Source organism: Anopheles cruzii, chromosome 2, assembly GCF_943734635.1.
Source record: "Anopheles cruzii chromosome 2, idAnoCruzAS_RS32_06, whole genome shotgun sequence".
Classification (NCBI taxonomy): domain Eukaryota; kingdom Metazoa; phylum Arthropoda; class Insecta; order Diptera; family Culicidae; genus Anopheles; species Anopheles cruzii.
The window spans coordinates 13,065,251-13,089,049 of record NC_069144.1 but is presented as its reverse complement, the minus strand read 5'-3'; the positions used below and the strand labels follow the sequence as shown (position 1 = coordinate 13,089,049).

Genomic DNA, 23,799 nt, shown 5'->3' with positions numbered 1-23,799 from the left:
ATGCTTCACACGAATAATGGCGCCGTGACGGCGCTTGATCTCCACTACGCCGAAGCCACCCGCTTTCTGGTGGTCTGCAATGCGGATCGACGACTGAAAGTGTACGATCTCCAATCGGGGCGCTATCAACCGCTCGAGGTGTGCAACATAGTGACCCGAAGCCGCTGTACGGCCGTTCGCTGGTTGGTGCACTTTCCGGTGCTGACCATGATCTACGACGATAGTTATGCGCTCGATCGGTGCGCCTACACCATCCACCAGCCGCGTGAGATTGGACTCCGCATGTTTCCCCTGTGTTCCATCGGCGCAGAAGCGACGGATATGAGCGCCAACGAATGGCTAGGCACGAACATGTTCGCCACCGACGGAGGCGACCTGCTGTATCACCGACCGATAGCGTTTGTGTGTAATACGCATGAGAGGAAATCGACGAATGTAAGTCAGGGCAGCGAACTAACCTACTAACAGTGGTCGTAATGGAAGAGGGTTGGAAATCCAAAGAAACAAATATTGAAAGGAATACATCGTACATCATGACCTCTCTTTTACATTCCTATATTTCATTATTTAATACGCTTGCTGCGGGATTCGAACTAGCGGCTGTTGAGTCGCTAACCCGAACACGCTGTCAAATAAACTACGAGTGCATCACTGTCCTAATTCATAGCGAAAGGCTCGGTTCGAATCCTGGACACAGCTTATGTTTTTCCAACCTTTATGAGTCTCTGTTTCTATTATTTATTATCCTTTTATTTACCTTTCCCAGATGCTAACATCTACGGTGACCATTCGTTTGGAGGAGAACGATGACAATTCCACCAATCTTTCATCCTACGAAGCTTTCTCCGGCCGGTTCGGGCTCTTATTCTCCGACACTGATGGGGTAAGTTGGCGCTTGTTTTCTTTCTCCCCGGCCTGCGGGTTAATGTGAAACTCAGCTGCTGCTGGTGCGTAACATTATTTATTAACGATCTTTTCGGCTCTATTCTTTTCCCTATTCCACACGGACAGTGTAAGAACAAAACGGACACGAAATCGCTACAGGTGAAAAGCCTCCGACGAGCCCCATTCGGTCAATACTCCGCCACCCGGATCACGCAGGTATGCTTCAACCCGAACAGTTCCTCGCATCAATACTACGCGATCGGCTACCAGGCCGGCTTTGTGCGTATCCGCGGGCTACGGTTGTAGCTCCGATTCCCTACTCAGCACGCCGACATCGTCCTTTCCGGTTCATCGTCGTCGTGCAAGTTTAGTTCAATGAGTGTAATGGAAATAAAAAGTCGGGTTTTGTTTTTTACCAACCTTCCCCATGCCATGTTTTTCTTCCACTATCGCTTCATGATGACCAAACAAAACTAGTAAATTGTGGCCAGGTGCCACTTAAGTGCCACCGCCGGCCGTTGCAGTACCTTCCTCCGGATCTCCGCCCGTCTTTTCCGGTGAGTTTTGTGACGAGGACGTTGTCTCACCCTCCTCGCCGGTCGATCCTTCCCCAATGGTGCCCAGTTCGCTCTGCCCGTCGGCTCCCGGTTCCGCCGACGGTGTCGTCGAAACGGCCGAATCGACGGTCGTCGTCGATGAACTGTCGCCCTTCTTGCCGCGCCGTTTCTTTTTGTGCTTCTTCTTCTCCACCTCGCCCGTTTCGTTTTCCTCCTCGACGAAGTTGTAGTTGGGCGGGAACAGGGTCGCACACTCTTCCTGACCTTCGACGGCATTCTGGCTCACGTAGCACGGACCCATCGCCGTCAGGGCCAGCATGGCGTGGCTCGTTGCCTTCGATACCTTCATGATGAGCTTGTCGTTCACGTTCGGCTTCTTGGTGAGGTACCGTTCGGTGGATTTGGCAATCAGTTCGGCCGTCTTCGGGTCACCCGTAGTAAAGTAGCCGAACGCCATGACCTGCGTCTTGTACTTTTCGTTCATCGCCACCTCCAGCACGTCCCGCTTTTTGTACGCATCGAAAACCATGCAGATGTGCGGCGGTTCCGGTACCGGATCCGGTGGCAGGAAGTGTTCCGTTAGCTGCGGGTAAACGTGGCGTGAATGTTAGGGTTTTTGTCCCCCCCAAGGTTACTCGAATTACTTACGTGCCGAAAGAGCAGATAGAAGAGGGCTGCATTCGCCCGTCGATTGCTCGGTGTCCACACGCCGGGAACGAACAGTCTCCTGCACGCTTCCTCGTCAAACGTTTCCTTCGATGCGTTCTGCGACGAATCGGACGAGGTGGTGGTGGCGATCGAGCTGCCGCTCTTCTGCGGTGGCAGTTTGGGTACCGCCTTCCACGTGTCATCGTTTGCGTTGTACAGCATCTCGAGTTGATCGATCATGCGCGGGATCACCTTCTCCACGTTCCCGTCCGCGTCCAGCACCTCTACCGGCTCGGTGATGATCTTTATGTAAGCGCCAATCACTTCCTCCGGTGGGCGCGTTTCGCCATCGTTCAGCTTCCACACGTACGCCTGGATGTCCTTGTAGTAGAGCTGCTCAAACACCTCGTCCGCCATCGGGTTTTCGCACTCAAAGTGCAGTATCTCGAGCATCTTCGGGTTCAGGTGGACCAAGCGTTTCTCCTTCATGTGCAGATCGTGCTTCTCGGCGTGATCGTGCAGCTTTTTGAACACGTCCTTGTGGACGTGCGGCATAAAGAGCGAGCAGCCCATGTCCGGTATGTTCGCCATAATCTCGTCCGTGACGTGCGTGATGTAGTCGATCCGCTTCTTGGCGGCCGCTTCCCGCTCGATCCTGGCCACCTCCTCTTCACGCTCCTGCCGCACGTCCTCCCGCTCTTGCTCGTCAGGAGTTAGCTCCCACAGCTCGTAGTAAGAACGTTCGATTTCGCCCGCCCGGCACTTCAGCTCCAGGTCCAGTTCCTCCGTGATCAGGTTGATCAGCTTTGGCACGTTCGTGCCAAACATGAGATTCACAATTTTACCGTGCTTTATTGTACGGACAGACAGTTGTAGACAAAATGAATAAATCTTTTCGCTTCATTTCGAAATAAAACATCCTTTCCATATCGTGTCCTTTTCCCCAAATCCGTTTCGCGCGCTTTTAACCCTAAACCGAAAACAACAATCTAAAGCCTTAGGCCCCGCGCTCTCGCGTAGCACGCGGGAAACGAGGTCACAATAAAAACACGGAACCGCCGAAGACACATTGTGGAACATCCAAACATCGGAACGTCATTTCGCGGCCGTTAACAGCGGTTTTACGATCGCTACAAGTGTATCCTCGCTGCCAGCGCGCGCGTGTGTGTGGCCAGGCTGGCAAACCAGAAAAAGGGCTAGGGCAAATTGATTCAATTTTATTGGTTTGCACAGCGCGCGCTGGTCTGGTCGCGGTTCATCAGTTCCGCCGTATTGTATTTATGGCATCGCATCGTAAACGGTTCCAATATATTCGGGGTGGCCACAAAGAAGGAACAATATTTACTTTCTTCCAGCGCCCTGGGCCCGGGCCAATGAATTCGAATTACTCATCCGCGGCCCTGTGGCCGGTCCGGTAGAAGTTTATCGATAGGTTCGTTAATGTGTTTTTGAAACGGCATCCTGCTTGGTCCGTTTGTCTGTCGGAAAAATTGATTTCCACCCATCACCGCCGTGATGCTTTGGTTGATCGATACCCAGTTTGCTTAATTATTATATAATTAGCTCGCAACAATGCCCGGGTTCGTGTTGTGATCAAATTACAATTTGCTGGCCCGAACCGACCCGTACTCCGGTGACCTTCGGAGCGTCCAGCGAGACTAAGATTATCCTAAACGGCCTCCCAGGCACTGGCAGTCAGCATTAAACGAATAAGGGACATTTTTTGCATTCCCAAACGCTTTAAATAACCTTACACCTCTTGCAACAAAACTAGGCTCTAAATGGTCGGTCCAACAACGGTCCGTCCGGTTGCCCTTCAAACTTTACGAAAATTACAGCAAACTTTGTAGCAGCTCGGAAGGTGCTTACATCGCGTGCCGAAGCATACCGTTCCGCCACCCGCCCCGACGACGACGCCGTTCAACTGCATCCCTTTAAACCTATCAACTATCCCGCGGGCGGGCGGGGCCAGGCCATTTAAATTGGCCAAAACCAGGTCGGCCAGCTTAGCAACATCATAAACTCGTCTTCTTTCGCCCTGATTGCGACCGCATTTTGCCCCATTTTTCATCGTTACGATACTACACTAGGACCTGGGCCCTAGTGGGCCCTAATATTGAAGAAGAGCAACAGTTTCTGATCCGATCCGTCCTCCGAGGACGAGTTTGGTCGGTGAGGGGGTTCTGTTCTCGGGTGGCTCCGCAAAATATCAAAGCATCAAGCGATTTGGCGATTGAATTAATGGGCCTCGTTTTGGCGAGGATGCTTGATTCTCTCTCTCTCTCTCTCGCCCTCTTGATGGGCCAGTACGCAAGCCTCGATGGGCCTTTGGCACGCAATCGTACTTTATGGTTTGTTATTAGCGTTCAAATCTGCTGCCAACGATCGGCAGTCCTTCGACGTAATGAGAAGTTGGTCTAATACCAATAGTATGGTACGGGTAGGTATTTCTACAATTTATCAACATTCTAAAACAATCGCCGTGATTGGCTGAATATTAAATAATCACACGATGTCACACTTACCGAAGAGAAAAGCCACGTGGGTTCACTTTTGTTCCGGAATCGTTTGAGGGCCGTAATTTCGTCGGATTTGCACTTTGGACGGAGAAAAGAAAATCATAAATTACACAGGGAACCTCTTCGGAACTGCGAAAACTGTGTGCATACGATGGTACGTACGATGGCCAGCTGCAAATTGTCTCCACCGAGCTCGAGTTTGATCTTCTTCAAACTGCCAATCATGCCTACGCACGGGCCACACCATTCCGTGTACACGTCCATCACTAAAGCAGGCGACGGAAAACATAAACATCGGCTCAACATAAACTGCTTAACCCCTCTGCTTAGAAGCCCAAACAAACCCAGTAGGCCGTCCCGTTCCAGAAACTTTTCGAACTCATCGTCCGAGTTGATCTCCGTCTGCAGCTGCTGAACTCCTCCCTTCTTGGCCATTTGCTGGATCGGTTACCTACACAGGGCCTCGAATCCAATTTTGGGCTTAACTCAATTAAAGAACCCGGTAGTTTTGACTGGAAATTTTGAAAGCCGAAACAAAATGGCTAACCGTTTGCCGTGTGTGGTGACTGCCGTTCACTGCCAGTGGTTTGCTGAGACTGACTGGTCGAAACGAACCTTTCGACGAAATAAACAATCGGTTCCCGGGTCGAGCAAACAAGGCACCCTGATGGATGGTTGCCCGGAGAAACGGTTACCAGCCGTTTCCTTTAGTCTATTTCATTTCGGCTTTTTAACCATAGCAACACTACGCTGCCCCAGCGTATGGCGAATTGGCCGGCCACCATTCTCGTGGGCTTTATTTTGTAAACACTCCAGCTTACTTGCTGCCGGTTCGTTTACCGGTCTAACCTCTAACCAGGCGTTTGACAGCGACCAGGCGTCCGCTTTGTTTTCTTCTGTCTCCCCTTTGCTTGGCTTTCCGCATATGTGACGCACGCGGGCATGCGGCAAACACCACGTGGTGCGAAATCACGTGCTTTGGTCTCGTTTTCGGGGAATTTTCACACGTTTTCTACGCACCGTCCGGTGGGTCGGTCGGCCAGAGGGGTATCATAAACTTATGAACGCATGCCAAGTAAGTACGTGCTCGTGTTGTGCGCGCTTCCGTTTTCCGCAATGCTGAGGACCGTCTGGTGAGGACCGTCTGGTTGAAGCGCATTGAGCGAGATTTATGCTGCTGCGATCCTGGACCTACAACAAGCTTCTTCGGCTGTGCGCCCTACTGCTTCTAACAATAGGCGAATAGGCAACGTCTAATCTTTCCGCACGCCTCCCCCGAGACCCAGGGCACTCTTATCACACGGGCCGAAAAAGGGGTTGCTTCGAATCGGCCATCGATAACGGGCAATAAAGCACCGTTCTACACCTGTCATTCTGTGGCGCGTGGCGATTGCGTTAGTCAATTGGGGGGGAAGTTTTGGGAAGAAACCCACAAACGACAACAAAAATTCTCACTCTGGGATGATAAGATGTGCCGAAAAAGGAAGGCCTGTCGGCCGCAGCCAACTCGCAAGAAGGTGATCGATTCTGGCCACCGGGGTTATCGATTCGCTGTGGTCTCGAACGTACCGGTGTATAGCGGTGTTTTCGTTCCGGTATTCGAGACCATACCGATTAATTCCGGGTTTTGTTTTTATCTTTTTTTCCGACCGGCGGTGGCCGTGATTTTTCGGCGTTTTCTTTTCATCCCCTAATCTTGACCGATCGGATCTTGCCGTTTTCGGTTATCGACCTCGCAACTATCTCGCACTTCTTCTGGGGATGATCGAAGGACAATCTGATCCGCGCAGGCGCCAACGATCAGAGAGGCAATCTTGTGGTTCTCATCCTTCAAATTAAGAAATGAATATTTGAATGATTAAATTTATCAACCTATTAGCGCCAGAAAAGTACAACGAAATGATGTACCTACGGAAAAAACATGGAGCTTATTGCACTTTGAGGACCAGCGTGAGTACTCCATAATGGTCCCCTCGCGTAACCGTACACAACCTGATAGGTCGCGGCGATGTGCACTAGTGCATGCAGTTTTAAGTGCATTTCTTATCGTGTTTGAAATGGTCTCGCCAACTACAGCATTTGCAAAAGTTCTCTCGGTAGACGGTCGTTCCTTTGAATAGTTGCTGGCGTTGCGATGCGCCCGCCCGTTCGACTTGAGCGTTCGAACCCAGCCGCCGATCGGTGATCGGTGAGCTTGAAAAATGAGGGTTTCAACTACTAGCGGGCCCGGTTCAATTCGTAACACAACACTATCAGAGAGAAGAGCGAGCTACGTTTACTGTAGCAGAAATCTGGCGCCTGGTAGTTTCGAGACCACTGCAAACTCTTGACCGCCGCCGCATGATATGCAAATGACGGCCAATTCTGTGTACCAATAAATGGTGGCTTTCAGCAGTTTTTTGTTGCTGTAATATTGCTCTGATGATAAGCCGACGAAAATTATGAAAATTATCTCTCGCAATTCCAACAAAACCATCTCCATTAATAAAACTAACGAACTAGGCATTTTTGCGGTTGCAGTACCCGGAAAAAGTGCATCGCACCAGGTCGACCCTACGTTGGTGTAAGTGGTGCATTTCACGCCAATCAAGGCAATCAGACGCGCTACTTGGGTGTACTCGGCCTCACTGATAAGGCAACACTGACTGCTATTTTTAGACTGTCGCCCCACAGAAACGACGACACAAGACGTCGTTGACGAATACCACCCTTTCAGATTAATCGAGCCGTGGAGTACGGCGATAGTGCCTTCAGCTTTCCTTCTCCCAACCTTAGCAAGTTGTAGGTCGGGTTCGCACAATTTGCTACAGAGTTCCGTTTTTTTGTTTGCTTCTGTAACCAAGTTACCGTATTTACAGTACTAAATTTAAAGACGCCTTTGAGGAGCCCATTGTGTACTGGATTTGACGCCCGATTAAACGCCCGAGAGCAGGACCCACTTTGGCGGGCCAAACCACAGAAGCTGGCATAACGAAACTATGAGCCGCGAGACTTTCTTCAGAGAAGAGATATTGGGAAACGGAAGCCTTCAAACAGTGGCTTAACTTCCAATATAATAAAAAGCTTATTCTGTGCACACCAAGGATGAACTGAGCTCCGACGTTGCAAGCCGCCGCGAGTGCCGGAATCATGGGGTCCCGAGGAGCAAATCTCCGCTAAATTCGACGCAATACCCTGAGCTGTTTGTTGTTTGGATGGCTTGAACCTAAACCGAGCCGACTGTACGAGAAAATAACGTTCAAATTGATTTGAAATTTTCAATTTTAGGCGAAACAAATGGCGCGGCGTGTTTACTCGACCCTTCATCACTAGTCTGCGCTCACTATCGCCTACAACCTTCCCGATCTCTGTCCAGCGTCCTCGCGGCCCTCTGTTGTGCCTTGCCCTGTGTGTTGCAAATTCGATCCGCTGGCGAGAAAAACATCGCGAAAACATCGATTGCTCCTTGTGTGTGGGATGTTTAAGTGAAAATGAGAACCACTGCCACCGAGTGAGTGTCCGTGGGGGGGAGCACTCCTACAGGAAGGATCTGGCTCACACACATACAGCCGTCGGGCAGAACGTCGAGACGGGCACGACGAGGACAGCAACAATAGCAGCAACAACATCTCCATAAAAATAGCCCACCCTGGACCGAGCCACCGACGTTCGGTGGCCGTGGTGGTCACCGTTTTTACTACTTAGCAGCAGTGAGCAGCGAGCGAGATTACGGCTCGCTGGCCTGGAATGGTGCCGCAACACGGAATGGTGGCGGTGAGCGGGGCATGCTGTCCACTTTTGGGTGGGCTGATGTGCGTAGACGTCGTCTGTATGTGTGTACGGCCTACGGTACGGAAAGAGAGACAGAGAGAGTCAGAGACAGAGTCGGAACGGCCGGAATTGTGTATTGCCGCCGTAAAATCGATCGTTTCACGCAATGCTACGCTAGGCGGCCTGTGGAGTATTAAGCTTCGGCGTCCGTGGGCAGCATAGACTTCTCGTTCGTTGCCCAGCCCTTGGCCCCACTCCTTCCTGGCATCCCCTTTCCTGTCTGCCCTGCACTGCTGCTGCACTGGGCGTCTTTGGGCGTTGCAGTGCAGCAGCAAGAATTGCATCTCGCGGCGGGTGCGCGCTGATGACGCAGAACACGCTGACGCTGTTTGAACGAGCATTTTATGGGGAAAACATTGTGTTTGCCAAAAAATAATCAACAGTAAATCGCCTAAAGTGAAGCGTCGCGTAGGTTTTACACTAAAAAAATTCTATTTTAGCTTCTTGAATCAATGCGTTTAATGGTTAATGCCCATAATAATAAGCCTTGCAATACCGGTCCTTTTTGCCCGATGCAACGTGGCCGCTATGCGTATTAAATCGCGCATTGAGGTCAACCAGGACCCAGAGGGATATGGTGTCACTGATTGGCGTTTTCATGCCGACTTTTTCCACCGCCCACCCGGTCGTAAGTATGTGAACTATTTCGACTTCGAAAGAAAATTCTTCTTTTAATCCTCTTTTGCAATGTAATTCACATTACGTGTGTTGCCGGCAAACGCACCAACGCGGGTGACCGGGTTGTCTGGGACTCGCGTCGAAGCCCAAGAAAAAAGCGGGCCGTGGAATGTTTGCGAGAATAATAAAATTTGTCTTTCGGCTCAGGGTCAGCAGCGGCGGTGGAATGTAATTGCACAAGTTTGTGGAGTTGTGTGTAAACTTTTGCGCTCCTTTTCCACGCGTTCGTTTCCACTTATAATTTCGCCCGACCACCACCACCACCCAACCCTCAGACCGGCAAAGGGTGGACGGCGTGGCGCGCGGAGCATCCGGGCGGGGTGGAAATTTTACGAGAAAATCCCACTCAAAAGCCGTCCCGCGGTCGTCGGCTACGGCCGACCCGGCCTACGACACACGGCCTACACGCCGATGAATTTTGCATTTTCATTCAATAACTCACACAACCGCACAACGCTCTGGCCTCCGTAGAGGAGGGGGGTCGCTTCAATAGACGCGTAAATATGCCAACCGGACGGGCGGACGGGCGGAAAATGAGCGGAGCGGACGGCACAGGGATCCCTGACTCTCAACACGCGGGCGTCTCACACGACTCTGGGTGTGTGTGTGTTTGCTCAGGTAACGATGTGTTTGCGTACGTCCGTGCCCGCGGCCATCCATCCGTGGTCCGTGGGCTGTCGTGGTGTGCGCCACAAGGACATGCGCAACAAGGACGAAAGGCGCTCTCGCGCACTCATCGTGTACCACTCATTTTCCGACTCACCCGGTGGGGTGAGTGGCACCGCGTTTTGTGCACCACGGGCACTCACGCGCTGCTTCAAGACGCGCGCTGGTCCTGGTTCGGACTTTTCGCCTTCTCAGTTGCTTTCTCGGACGCGCTGTAGCTGTTTGCATAACCGCTGTTTGGGACCGCACAGCAACGCTTCACGGGCACCACGGGCCACGGGCTGGGGCTCCCTGCAGCAGTGCCTGCCAGCGGCAAGCCGGTGGAGCTGCTCTCCAGCCTGGCCGCCAGGCTTTTGCCGCGGTCACCGCGTGATGTGTTGTGCAAAGTTCGAAGGAAAAGTGTAAAAATTGTGCGCCCCGGGAACTCCAGGGGTATCCTTCCCGTTCAAAAGGTGCACAACAATAATCCTGCCAAGTGAATTCAGTCCGCGCGTGTGTGTGTGGTAAATGTGGGACCAATGAGTAACTGCGTGAGGAACTGTGTTTTGTGATGTGGTTTGTTTGCGCTGCCAACTTCGAATGTCGTCCCTTCGTCCCGTCTAAGGAGTCTAAATTTGCTAACCTTCAAATTCTGGTTGCCGAGCAGTAGCAGGCTGTGTGAGGAGTTGTGTGAAGTAGCTAATCGGAAACCCCGCACCAGAAATTCTAAGCCCCCGTTCTGAGTCTGAGTGTACGAACGCTTGGGGAATTGGACCAACTCGAAAGTTGGGTCCCCTCCGCGTAGCCCATTAGGCAAACGCTTCGCGACACTTTTGTGTACTAGTTTTATCGATTTTTCTTCCACCATTACCATCGCCATCGCGGGAAAGCGGGGACTCGGTTGGAAGGAACGTACGGCGATGGCGCGCGTCCCCCCCCGCATCGGTGCCCACGAGTCCACGCGCATTTTCCGATTGCTTAACTTGCGGTGCTAACAGTTTCGAGCGTGCAAAACTACCGACAAGAAGAAGGTGTCCGAATCCCCCGTTACTTTGAAGTGTACAGGTAGCGGAACAGTAGCGGTGTGCGGTGTGACTCCGAAATAGTTTCCTTTTCTTTACTTGGTTACTTTTCACTTCGCTTCACGTCCCAGTTTAAAACGGGGTCGGCGATACGGGGACGGTACGTCGAATGTCTCTCCGACGTCTCGCGAGAGACCCAAATGTCCTGGCGCGCGCGCCCCCTCTGTCTATATGTATGCGCCGCCGCTGGGTGCGAGTGTGTGTGTGTGTGTGTGCATGGGGGACTCCGTAACAATAAGCTAGCCGTCATGTGTGTGGGGGGAGGGAAAACTGGCCCAGGTTGTGTGGTACACAAATTTTATGCCTTTTTACTTTCCAATCCTATGGCTAAGTTTTGTGTAAACATTGATTAGTTCCAAAAAGCTTCGTCCCTGCGGACCGACTGGAAAAGGAGAGCGCATCCGTTCGGGTCAGGTGAGTTTCCATTTCGGATAGTTTTAGATGTCGCATCGTCGCTGTCGTTTGTTTAATTTTCCTCCTTTTTATTTGCGACGGAATCGTGGGTTTTTCTGTTGGATCGCCTACGAGAGTGTCTTGGACCGAGAGACATCTGGGGTAATGAAGACTTTTGCGCGAGATGAGAGAGAATGTGAGCCTGGTGGACTGAAGAAATTGAATCTCGGTCAATTTCAAAGTCCTTTATTGATGAGCTTTTTTACTGTTGTTTTAAGACGTGAAAAAATGGAAAGCCAAATATCCAAAGCGTTCCTTTCCCGCCTATCGCTCTGACAAGCGTATTTGACACTCTGTACATTGTTATCAAACCATAAACATTCCGATATCCTGGAGAACTGATTGGTGGTGGTCGGTGTTATCTGAGACACGGCAGGTATCACGCGACATTCAATTTAAACTCGCCATTAACGCGTCCCGTGATTTGGGGACTCTTATTGTCCCCCAAAGAACAACCACTTCGTTCCCGCTCAGTGCGAGAGAACTTTTCGTCGAGAAAGAAGAGAGAAAAAGGAATAAAGAGATACAGAGAGAGAGAGCCTAGAACACAGACGACGGCAGCACTACCGTGGGGCGGTGAGTGTTGCGAAAAGGATTCATCTCGAGACCGCCATTGCCAAAACTGATTGGCGCTGCGTAAGCTGGGCGCTGGTGTATACTGGTGTGCGTGTGGCAGATACTAGTCCGCCCGCCAGGTGGTGGATACACGATGGTGGTCGTGCCGGGAACCGACCCGAACCGGTTCGGTAGCGGGCGATCCAGAAAAAAGAAACCAACCGAAATCATGTGAGTGCCCGTTCTCGCCAACTCTGCCCCGACCAAGTTCTCGGCAACCGGAAACGAATGACAAATTGACGAACGACGGGACACGGACGAGGCCGGACCCGACCGTCGGGGACCGATCGACCGAAACGGAATCGGAACGAAAACTCATTAAAATTATTGAGCAGAACCGTGCTCCGTCCGGCTCCGGCCTCCGGGGTCAGGGGCTGACCCGGCCGGTGGGGTGGCCGGTCGTGTGGTCCGGTTCGTTGCGCTGAAATCGAATAAAAATCGAAATTGTCAATTCGATTCACATCGTAAACCGTACGCCTGCAGCAGCGTGGCAACAACACGCCGTCTGGCACGGGACACACACGGGGCACTAGCGACGCAGTTGGGCAATCATTCACTTTTCTGGTCGATCGGGAGTTTGTTGGTTTTTCTCGTCGTGTCGGGTACAGGGGGCCGGCTAGACAGTATTGCGGAAAATCCTACGCAACTCTACGACGCGTATCTGGCGCACAGTTTTGTGCTCTAGATTAGGGACATCGCATCGCACGAATTCCAATTTCCAGATCTCAGAAGTTTCTCACCCTCGGCCAATGTTCCCGCCACAGCGGTCCGTGTTCGCAGTGCCTCAAAAGTAGCCCCGGTGTGGTGGTGCGCGCCGTAATCCCTAATAAACATTCATAATTCATTACCAGCCGTCGTCCGATAGCGGTGGTCCTCGCTCGACGTCCTCGCTATACGGGGTCCATGATGGCGCGAGGCATATATGAAGATAAATGGAGTCACCGTTCGCTGCTGGGCGGAAAAATGTGAGTGGCCGTTGCCACTCACGGCCAACGGGGGTAACCCAGTCTGCGCACCGTGCCGCTCATTTCCATGGTTTCCTGCGTGGATGTTTGTGCTGCCGCCAGCCAGCCGATATGGCGAGTTGCTTGCTGGTGGTGGTGGTGGTGGTGGCAGCGGTCCCTTTTTGGCCAGCTCGTCATTTGCTCCCGTTGTGTTGGGCCTCGCTCGAGCCTGCTCGACAAATCTGTTTCGCGTCAGGATTAAACAACACTCGTGAACTGATTGATTAATAAACTAATTCACTGTACGCACTAGCGGCATTTTATTGACTAATACGCTCGCTTCAATCAGTGCCTGACGTTCTTAATAGGTTGTAGAATTACCTCCAGTCGAATCGTAATGCACCAATATCATTCATTTTTCCCCGAAAATTTTTCCGCCCATTGAATCCCGTCTGCCAAAGCGGTACGGGATTGGGGCAAAAGTTTCCGAACCGGATTCATCTTTCACCAGCACTTTGTGACCTAATCTCATGTTTCCCTCCCCTTCCCCGGACCAAGTTGAAGTTTTATTTCTCGCCTTCACGGCTTCTACCTGAAAGCGGGCCAACGCGGGTGGTAGATTACACGGAGCATGGAGCAACTTTCGAGAATGCATCGAAAATCCCATAACCAAGAGCTCTGCGTAGCCCGCAGGGGACGTTACTTTGATTTATGCACTTTGAACTGATTTTAATATGCCAATGTTATCACGCTGAAGGTAGAAAAAAGTGAATCGTTCACTTACTCCTCGATAAAGGTGCGCCACGCAAAAGAAGCGTGTTTCCGGGCGTGGAAAGAACCACGTCCCCACGTGTTCGGCGCGCAAAGGAAAAGTCGTGGCTGAGCGCACGTTTGAACCAAAAAAAAAAAGAAAAAGCCCAACGAATCCCAAAATTGAGTTGCGATCAGGGAAGTTACATTTTTCCACTTGGCACACTGCTCCTGGGGGATACTTTTGGGGCCAGCAGAATGCAACACAAATCGAACGAACGTGGCCGGGAAACACTTCTGCCGACTCCGCGACTCGAAAGTGAAACGGAAATAAAATGCGGGTAAATTGGCCCAAAGTTTGGCCGCATACTTTTTGCCCGTTTTTTTGTGAAGTGAAGTTCGATGGCCATTTTTCGATATCTTTTTTTTCATGCTTTTCAATGTGTCCATCGTTAGCAAACTTTGGCGCGCTCCAGAACACCAGAATGGAGTCGGTTTTTTTTTAAGGAAAAGGCTGATAGTAGATATGAAAGAACGCAGTGTTAGGTTGCAAGTGTGTAAATGAATAATGCAACCCCAAAGCAACTGGCCATTCTTTAACGGCATGGTCACCTTTCGAATAAACGCTGCTCTCGGCACTTAACAAACGCGCCCTGCAGAGTGGCGGCGAGTCTTAAATATGGCAGCCTCTTACTCGATACTCTAATTATGACTTCCACTATGGCCCGCTCTTGAATTAACCGACCCCCTTTTACGTAGTCGGTAAACTTCGAACCAACACACACCCTTCATTCTACATTTATGGCGGGGGGAACTTGTCAGAGGAACTCTCGGCGTAATGAGCCAATGAACAATGGGTTCGTTTAACAAAACGTTCGCTTTCGAAGGCTTCGTGAAGCGAACCGTTTCAGATACTTACCGAAAGAGTCTCACGTTTTTATATTACTCTCAGCCGATGGTTCGGAGCCAGGATAACAGTATTAAAAAATAACAAATTTCAAGCAAATTGCATTTTGGTTGTTATGAAACTCACTCTGTGGCCCCGTGAGAAGCTCTTGCAGCCACCGGACAGGAGCGAGCACACCCCAAATGCCGGGCGGCACTTCAAACGGCAGCGCTGCTGCGGGTGAGCTTTGTGCTGCAACAACACTTGGCCTCCGCGCCTCATTGGGTGGACAGGAGAACGCTTCATGCTCTTCATGCGCTCCTGATATTTGCATTTCAATAGAACCGGTTCTTGCACTTCAACGCTCTCAACGCGGTTCTGGCGAGTGCTTCTGGTACGTTTTTGACCCGTGCATTTTACGCTTCTTTGACTTTATCAGAGGCAGGCAGAGACTCGCACTTTGATTTATTCGTTTGTTCATTTGCCTATTTTATATTTATATTTATTTATAACTTTACTTGTTTAGTTTGTCTTTGCTAAGCAATTGTTCATACGAAAGATTGAGATGTTATTGTCTCGAACTAATTAACCAATACAAAAGACAACATGGCGCATGGGCAAGAGGCAAGGCAACATAATCAAGATTTCTCCCCCATGACACGGGGCCTATTTTCCTCCCCCGGGAGCACCATACAAAGTAAGTCACCGAGCGTAAAATTGATCGCAAATGGTACCATTACAGCCGCCGACCTTTCTGTTACAGGTCATTAGAGTAATGCGGTGATAAACTGCGGCACGATTTATGTGCGCCAGATCGTTCAAGTCGATTTTAAGAACCCCAAAAAGGGAATCCAGCGCGCACCGCACCCAAAGCACAAACACGCCTTCAAACTGGGAGATGATAAATTTTCATTAAACTTTTCACAGCAACTTGAGCGCCATATTCATCACGCGCCGAGCGGGACCGGAGGATGCACAACTTTTGACACAAAATACCACCGATAAGAGGATACAATTAGGGGATACACTGGGGAAGGGAAATCCTTATCGCCCGCAATCGAAAACATTTTTCGCGAGACTGGCGCCAGTGGAGGTGCCAGGAAAAAAACATCATCATCACACCGCCATTTGAAAGTTATACAGAAGAATACAATTCGCTACCTCTCTCTCTCTCTCTCTGTCTCGCTTTCTCTCTGGCACAAGACGGTTTGCTGCGCGGCCAATATCCTTGCGCCCGACTGAGCACGTCACAATAATCCCCGGGGCGACGGAAAGTTGCCGCCGGAAGGCAGGTGTCCTGGGGCAAATCGAAACTTTTCCATTTCCTTACCCGCTGTGTGAGACTTCCTCCCGCCGCCCTTTCCCCCCCACCGGGCCTGCATAACGGGGACAGGTGTAACCTGCCGACGCTCTAAATAAGTTGTGACCGTCCGCGACCGTCCGACCGACCGCTTTTGGGCCAACTTCTGTCGACGGTAAATTGCTCCAGCGGCTCCGGCTATCGCCTATTGTTTGCTTATGCTCCCGTCACAAACAATTACCACCGCGAACGCGAACCGGTTCACGGTAGTCTCAGTCCCAGTGGACGTGTGTGTGTGCACACTCGCGCAAACCATGGCCAGCCTGGACTCAACTGGGTTCAACCGGTTGCTGGGTTCGTCTTACAGTAGATGCCTGGATGGCTTTGTTGAAAGTTAATCCGGCCTTTTCTTCTGTGACACCGCCACCCGAACCGGTTCGGAAAACAAACAAAACGTGTCGTGGAAATGGAAGGACGGAAAATTCGCGAACGCATTCGAGCGGATAGCATTTTGCATCGGAAAGCTATGGAAAGATCCCTGTGATATTCTGGCTAACTCTCGGGCCATAGATAGTGCTGTATGCAGATATGTAAACAGTGCAGTGATAAATCAGTGGATGAATCGAAAGTTGGATCGAACTTTTTACTCGAATCGAGCCATTTTAAATTAATTTTGCAAAATGTATTCCACCTTCTCTTTTTATGCCTTTTTATTTACTTATTTATTTAACATATTAAGCCACCGCCTCACAGAACCTAGTCCTTAGTCCCATTTAAAATCGGCTAACAATGAATTAGTTTTTAAATAATCATCAGACTTAAATGCAGAGACCAACTAATCAAAGTGTTTGTTTGTTTCAATTTCAGATCCCTCGACCCGACACCCGGGAGAGCCACAAATGCACAAGGCGATTAGAAATGGTGCCCAATTAGTGTGGCCGCGAAAAGAATGATGCCCATTGAATCGAATGGACCAAATTGGAACCACGAATCAGAAGGCTTGGGCCAAAGCTTCGGCAATCTTCTTCGAGCTTCCCGCGCAGTGGAATAGCTTCAGGGTCACTAAATACAAATTAACGACCTCCTCCACGGCCCCCCGGGTGGGGAGGAAAGTTCCCCCCAGGTTGCTGCTAAATTGTGGCCGGGCCGGGCGAATTGGTGACTTGCGTCAGGCCGCCTGCTGCGGGCAAAACGAGGGCCACCTGTCGTCGACCGCGTCTTAATTTAGTCTGTGCCCGATAAATAACGCTTCAGCGATCCGGAGCCGGAGCGTGATGGATTCGAATGACGTCGACTCGAAGAAGAGAAGAACCATTTACCTAACCTCCAACGCACGGAACGCAAACAAAAAAGGGGGAAACGCACACACACACACACACACACAGCATTGTGGTCCACCTCCGAGCACCACCAGCCCGGTCCGGCCCGGCGGGAGCTTCCTTACGCGAGCAAGAAGTAATTTCAATTTCGATGCGACTTAATTGGATCCGGGGTGACGCCGCCGCCGACCTGGCGGAAGAGAGAAATTCGGAAGCGGCCAGAGCGGTCCAGGGAAAGCATCCCCGTCGACCGGAGACTGACCAGACGCCGCCCCCTCCGGAACCGCCAAGAAGACCGCCACCGAGTGGAAAATCAATTTTCCATGCAATTTATTTTAAATTTGTGTGTGAGAACAATCCGATTCGAGCTCCGTGAGCGGATAAAGATAGCGGCAGGTCGGCAGCGGGCAACCGAAACCGGCATCCTTCTGATGTTCCTGGGTCGCGCCGGTGATAACGTGCGCACGCAAAACCAATTAGTGTGTCGTGCGTGCGTGCGTGCGCGCGTTCGTTTGCGGAACGTGTGTGCGGCGCCAGCGGACGGAGAATTAATTCCATTTTCCGATTTGCCCATTTGTTTTGCACATGTGTTTCCTTCCTTTTTTAATTACAAACACTTTAGGCTATTTGTTTGCATTAATTTTTATCATTTGCTCACATCACCACAACACTCGGGATCGGGAAAGGCTTACCATATCCTTATTACGGACTTCCTACCGCGAGTTACATGTTGGAAAAGCAAACAAACCAAACCCGGCACAGCACATTGACATTCCATAATTCCACAGAATTACTTCAAACGTATGCAAAACTCGGCAGCGAAGCAGAAAAAAACAAAACCAGAGCGCCGGAGCGGCAAATGTAGCAAAACTTTTGTGGCGAAGTGTAATTATATGAGTTAAGGGCAAACTTGCCATTAAAGGGAAACGCAGTGACTGGGTCCTGGGCGGCCCCCCGTTAAAGTTTGGTGTGCCGAATGCGCCCGGCACGGAACGCTGCCCGGGGGTGGTGTGGAAACATGAATTGGGTGAACTTTTCCAATTGCAAAAAAGGCGGAAGTGGTTTAGCAAATTTATTATCCTCCCGCGGACCAGTGCGAACCAGATTTGCAATTAACCGCTGCCAAACCAAATACAGCCGGCCGGCTTGGGCTTGTGGAGTTTTGCAATTTTGTATAATTGTGTGTTTGTGCGCTTACGCTTTCTGTCTCTCTCTCTCTCCTTTTCAAAACCAGTAACGCGACGCGGGAAAGTGCTGCGCTGTTGTAACGAAAAACGAACTGAAAACCCCAAAAACCCGGTGAAAACCGTGGAGTGCTTGCCGAAATCCGAGTGAAAATCGATCGTGGAACAGAGTGTCCGCCTTTGTGATTGGTGTGGCTGTGTGTGTGTGTGTGTGTACGTTCGGTTCCGGGGGTGGTTTCCTAGCTTTTCCGATCCGGTTCCCCGAAACACGATGCCGATGATTATGATGATGACAACCCACCGACGACAGCGTGAATCCTTGCGGGTTGTGCACCGCCCGGTGCAAGTGCAACGGCGAGCAGCGCAGCAATAGGCAGCGACGACGACGACACCCGATCCGACCGCTCGCGGGGACCCGCTCACACCACGATGGGTGCCCCGACGTCGGAAGTGAGGTTCTGCGGTCCCGGAAGACCACCACCGCCCGATCCGAGGACCGTGGCCGGTGGCAGCGGACGGACGGGCCGCTGGACACAGCCCGGACTCGGCACCGTTTGGCTCGCGCTGCTGCTACTGTTGACCGTGGCCAGCCTCGGCACGGTGCAGGGCGAGAAAACGAAGACATGTAAGTACGCCGGGACTGAAAGTAGTCGGAACGGGGCGGGTTGTGTCAGTGACTGTGCCCTTTGAACCGCCGCAAAGCCGCAAGCAACTCGTAAAAGAGTATCCTAAATCTATGGTTTCCAGTCCGGAGTTTGCCCCGTTTATGGCTTCCATTTTGCTGGCTGGCGATCGATATTTTTCATTTCTTTTGTCCAGGACCAAACGTTGAGATTATTTTGGAAAACAATCCTAGCCTTGCTGAATCAATCTAGCTAACTTGAAAGTAGCTCCTCAACCAACAAGGGTCTGGGTTTGCTGAGGGAGCAGAGTATTTACTCGAACACTTTATGAAATATCAATGAATGTGGTGTCATTATGTTCTTCTTTTCAGCGAGCAATTGATATGTTTACTATTGCGACATGCACATTTGGAACCAAACATTCGATGCTTCATTGCCAAAAATGATTGGTCTGATTTACTTCGAAAAACGGGCTAAAATATGCAGATCATAACGAGCACATGCTCACATTCGTATTATAATTTCACAAACCTTTCTAACGATAACATTTTCATTGATACTTTCGAGAAATTTCGATGTTTCATTTTTGTTCAATGTCTCACAGCTCAAGCTACAATACCCTGTAGTTCCAGTTGTTGTATTAAAAAATAGTTAAACAACACAGGTAGTAATTCACAAAAATCTTGTGCCGTTGCCGAACGCAACAACGCAGCAGGCTGCAAACCCAACTGCAGCCCAATCAATACTTGACAAAAGTCATTAATGTTTGTAAAGTACCTTTTCGGCAGTATAAAAAAGTCACAAAATCCAATCCAAGTAGGGGTTCAACTCCGAATTGTCAATTGTTGATTTGTTTCCGGGTTGTTTTGGTTCATCGTCGTCTCAACAAACTTTTCCTTGCAAAACACAAAATAACGGTGCTTTGGCGGACATTTTCTGAGAATTGCATCGCGCACCTTCGACAATGGTACCTGACTCCCGGAAACACGCCAAATCCTTCCAATTCTCGTGACAGAGAGAGAGAGAGGGAGAGCGCGCTCACACGCAGGACGACTGTGTCGCACCCCGGGTGAGCTCTTCCGCGGTAATTCCGGTCAGTGGCGGCGGGTTGGTTGAAACATATGCCCCAAAACAGTACATCGATTACCGGCCGCAGCAGCTCGTTGAGGCTGAGGCCGGTTCGCTGCTCGGTTCGCCTCAAATCGTCATCATTAGTGTTATTAGTGCCGCCATTGGCCGCCATTGGCCGCCATTGCCGCCGTCATCGTCGACGCCGCAGACAGTTAGCTTTCGTGTCTGGGGCCAATAAAACATACCTCCCATGCGCGCTACACTCCCACACACACAAGGACAGGGTCACGGGGAGGGCCCCGGGACGGCACGGGAAAACGGTAATAGGTTGTGTCGAACAAGTGAACAACAGCAACAACACCGCATCGCACCGCACCGCACCGCACCACAACCGACCCGGAGCGACGTCGCGGCTGGTTGGAACCTACTTGAGTTGTCTTGGGGCTGGTCGGGTTGCCGTTGCCCTGACCGCTAAGTTCTCCAACCCCCCGGGAGGAGAAGGACGGTTCCGCTGAAAAGTCGAGCCGGTGCCCGGGTTCGCCCTTTTGATTGGCCCCCGATATCAAAGCAAATCCTCAACGCGCGGAACTGACTCTGACGGCTTCTTTTCGGTCGTACGCTAAGGACCCGCTTTGGTGGTCCCTTAATACCACCTGAGCTCGTGACTGGCACTCCCTTTAATTACAGCACGATGAAATGAGGCTCAATGTTGCCGCGAGAAATGATAGCCCTCATTGTGGCCATTTTACGTTTGACTTTGCATAAGCATCTAACTTGGGCTCAGTGAACAATATAAATTTGGTGAACAAAAAACCGATAAGTTAAGCGGATTGGTAAACGTGAAAATAAAATGGAACTAATCAAACTAACGCTGCTAACGTAAGGCTCCAGTAATTCAGTTTCAGCCGTCGTTAGCTTAACTTCCTGCAACAGCCATTTTTTGTCCCTCGGCTCCCGGGACACCGGAAACGTTCTCGAAGTTCCGCTTCCTGGTGGTGGCCTTCCGTCGGGTCTCGGGTCTCGTAAGTTAATTTGTAAGCTGACCGGTTGGCTGGAGATTTACCGTAGCCATCGCGCGATGACGGGCACCGGTCCCGGCTCGGGCTCCTCGAGTGGCGCATTTAATTGAATGTTGGTGTATCTAATTAGCATTCGAGGCGGAAGTGGGCGGGCGGTGTGCGAAAACTGAGTGGCTGGCACCGGAAGCGTGCTCCTTGGAGGTTCGGAGCGAGAGTGTCGGGAACACTGGAGCTCGTTGCAGTCGCCATTTGCGTGTCGTAAACCTTGTTACTATTTTTATTCGACCACTTGTTCTCCTTCTGTTGGCCTCGCCTCTTCGAAGCGTCCGCCATCTTTCACTCCGTGACCGAAGGTGGACGCGATGGAAGCTTCACTTGAACGTCGCAGACCATTCGATTGTGTCCTGTGAGAGTTACTCCACTTCAGCGAGATGCATAAAATCACCATCTTAGAAAACCGGTCGTATCGAACCGTGACCGTGGTTCGGTCCGGATGGCCTGTTCCGTGCAAACACACTGGCTAGCTGGCCGGCTGGGATACGAAACTTTATCTACTTGGCTGCGCGGCTACCCCTCATCGACGAGGAACTATCGGGCCCTTGGCCACGCCGCTTTGGTTGCTTGTGACAAGGCGCTATTTACTTACTTGTTGATTTGCCGTCGGCGACTTCATTTATTGGGAGCTTTTATTTGTTTATAGATCGCACTAAATCACGTCGTGCGGCCGGTTCTAGTCGTGCCTAAGCTGCCGGCTGCTTTGCCTTCCGGCCAAAGTTCCGGTTTGTTGCGGCCCGGAACTTCCTCGGACCACTACCGATCGCTACAATCATTGCGCAAAGTGGCAATAAAGTATGATGGATAGGAGTTTAGCCAACCCGGTCACGTAGCGCCCGGAACGAGTCGTCGAGCACGACTAATTGCTGCTCCTGGTGGTGCTGCTGCTGCTGCTGCTGAATGGAAATCTAGCGACCCTGGACCCGATCCCGATCCGATGGGGACGTGTGTGGGATGGCGGGATGGCGGCAATCGAATTCTGGCGAAACGTAATTTTGCCGCCACCAATTGGACTCCGGGCCGATCCGGCCATCGGCCCGGAACTACCTGGGGTGTCCAACAATATAAAAGGACATTTGCCAATTGCGTTTGCCAATCAATGGCATCCGGTGCGCTCCGGACGCCTAGCCCCTAGCTCTCACTGCGGCACGTCTATTGGTTGGCGTCGGTTCTTGAAGTGTATCGGAAGGTACAAGATTCCGGTCCACAACTTCACTCCACGGCTGGCAATTCTCCAGTACGTGAGCTGCACGAAATCTTCACCACGCAGAGAACAGAGCAGGCTCGTCGTCGTCGTCGTTGTTGTTGTTGTTGGGTAAATGTTCCTTTCCCCGACAACGGGACACATGTGACCTCCACGGGTGTTCTCCGAATCACCGGGTGTCCTGGTCCGATTCGGACGACTCCTTCCAAAACGTACACTTTCCGGCTGCCCGCCGGAGTTTTGTTTGTTTGTCGTTTGTGTGCTGCAAAAGCGGCCTGTTCGGCGGGGCCACCACCCGGTCCGATCGCCCGACCACATTCTGTGTCAAGATAGTCCTTGTTCTCCTTTGCCCAGCGAGAGGAAAGCTAGCCCACAGGCCTCGGTAGCCGGAAAACAAAAAAGGGAACAGAGGGTGCGCCCCCGAGAGGGAGAGAACGGCCCTGTGGCTGTGTGGCTGCGGAAACATGTGTGATCTTTCCGGAAGAGTCATTAAACGGATGAAGAGCAGCAGCGTCGCAGCGCATCGCACTCTAGAGGGACTCCTGGCAGTGTGTGTACTTTCCCAGTATGAACTTGTTGCGGGGGGCGACCGACTGTCCAAATGTCCGCTCGCTATCCCCAAAAAAGGATGTGCCACCTCGTGGCACGGTGCGGGCCCAACAAAACCGCATGGGAACTTTTCTTGGTCATCACCACCATCCTGCTCTATCCCTGCAACGGTGCTTCCGATTGCAGCACAACCGGTACACACCCAAGCACACACACATAGACACGTTCGAGAGACCCTCGGGGCCTCGGGTAAACAGACGAATTAATGTTATTCCTGTGTTTTGTCGAAACACATAGAGGCGTCCGGGACCCGTCCTCCCACCGGTGCGCAACTTGACTCTCGACAGTCCGGTCAAGTGTTGAGCCCACTTCGACCCAGGGTTGGGGGCCGGTCATTCTTTCGATTCTGGGCCGAAAGGACTGCTCTTCGATGACAACATTTGGCTCGGTTCGACCCCGGCGAAAGGTGTTACCACGATCGATCCGTCCGTCGACGCCAATCCTAGTAGCCGTTGCCCGCAACTGTCAGTTACAGAGTATGAAGACGCTGCCAACACACACGGATGGGGCTACTTTGTGGATAAAGCAAGTGTGTGTATGTGTGTGTGTGTGTGTGTGTGTGCGTGGTGCAAAATGTCATTTCCTGGCGCAGGGCTACCAGGAGGACCTCAGATGCTCCATCACCTCTCTAGAGGCTAATACAATTATAATGGAAATAAATTCCTTGCCCGTGCTCTCTCTCGCTCACACCGGTCGCTGTCATCGGGTCTCAATATGTGGTTCGATTATAGCAAATCAGTCTCCGATTGGCAAGCGTGTTGATGAAATTTGCCCCATTCTCCGGTACAACCTGAGACAAGGGTTTCGACGACGAGGACGACGATGGCGCGCATTCCTGGTGCTGATGAGGTGAGCTCTTGCCTTATTCCTAGCGGTGGTGACAGCGAGACGGCGGCCAAAGGAGCCGTGCCAAAGATCGAGTTGGAAAGTTTCTTTTCCAAGAA

At 51.3% G+C, this 23,799-nt stretch overlaps 3 protein-coding genes across 3 annotated transcripts in view; 2 read left to right on the top strand and 1 right to left on the bottom strand.

The window, feature by feature from the left end:
- LOC128278468 (uncharacterized) lies at nucleotides 1-946 on the top strand. The gene is made up of 2 exons (XM_053017198.1): nucleotides 1-435; nucleotides 767-946. The coding sequence occupies exons 1-2, from the start codon at nucleotides 1-3 to the stop codon at nucleotides 929-931; spliced, it is 600 nt and encodes a 199-aa protein (XP_052873158.1). The 3' UTR covers nucleotides 932-946.
- Nucleotides 947-1,383: 437 nt separating this feature from the next.
- On the bottom strand, nucleotides 1,384-5,044 carry LOC128278467 (uncharacterized). The gene is made up of 5 exons (XM_053017196.1): nucleotides 4,954-5,044; nucleotides 4,772-4,875; nucleotides 4,616-4,687; nucleotides 2,091-2,939; nucleotides 1,384-2,025 (listed from the first exon to the last, which is right to left on the bottom strand). Exons 1-5 carry the CDS (start codon nucleotides 5,042-5,044, stop codon nucleotides 1,384-1,386), a joined length of 1,758 nt encoding a protein of 585 aa, XP_052873156.1.
- Nucleotides 5,045-18,704: 13,660 nt separating this feature from the next.
- LOC128278466 (uncharacterized) overlaps nucleotides 18,705-23,799 on the top strand; it is a 33,197-nt gene continuing 28,102 nt past the window's right edge. Inside the window, exon 1 of the mRNA XM_053017195.1 lies at nucleotides 18,705-18,900. Coding sequence (XP_052873155.1) covers nucleotides 18,705-18,900 — 196 coding nt within the window. The remainder of the gene's footprint in view (nucleotides 18,901-23,799) is intronic.

Bases quoted from the DNA above. Each gene is read 5' to 3' on its own strand.
- LOC128278468 (XM_053017198.1), top strand. From the start codon at position 1: ATGCTTCACACGAATAATGGCGCCGTGACGGCGCTTGATCTCCACTAC. The intron at 436-766 runs GTAAGTCAGGGC...TACCTTTCCCAG, and splicing joins ATGAGAGGAAATCGACGAAT to ATGCTAACATCTACGGTGAC.
- LOC128278467 (XM_053017196.1), bottom strand. From the start codon at position 5,044: ATGGCCAAGAAGGGAGGAGTTCAGCAGCTGCAGACGGAGATCAACTCG. The intron at 4,876-4,953 runs GTTTGTTTGGGC...CGCCTGCTTTAG, and splicing joins GGAACGGGACGGCCTACTGG to TGATGGACGTGTACACGGAA. The intron at 4,688-4,771 runs GTACGTACCATC...CTCCGTCCAAAG, and splicing joins ACAATTTGCAGCTGGCCATC to TGCAAATCCGACGAAATTAC.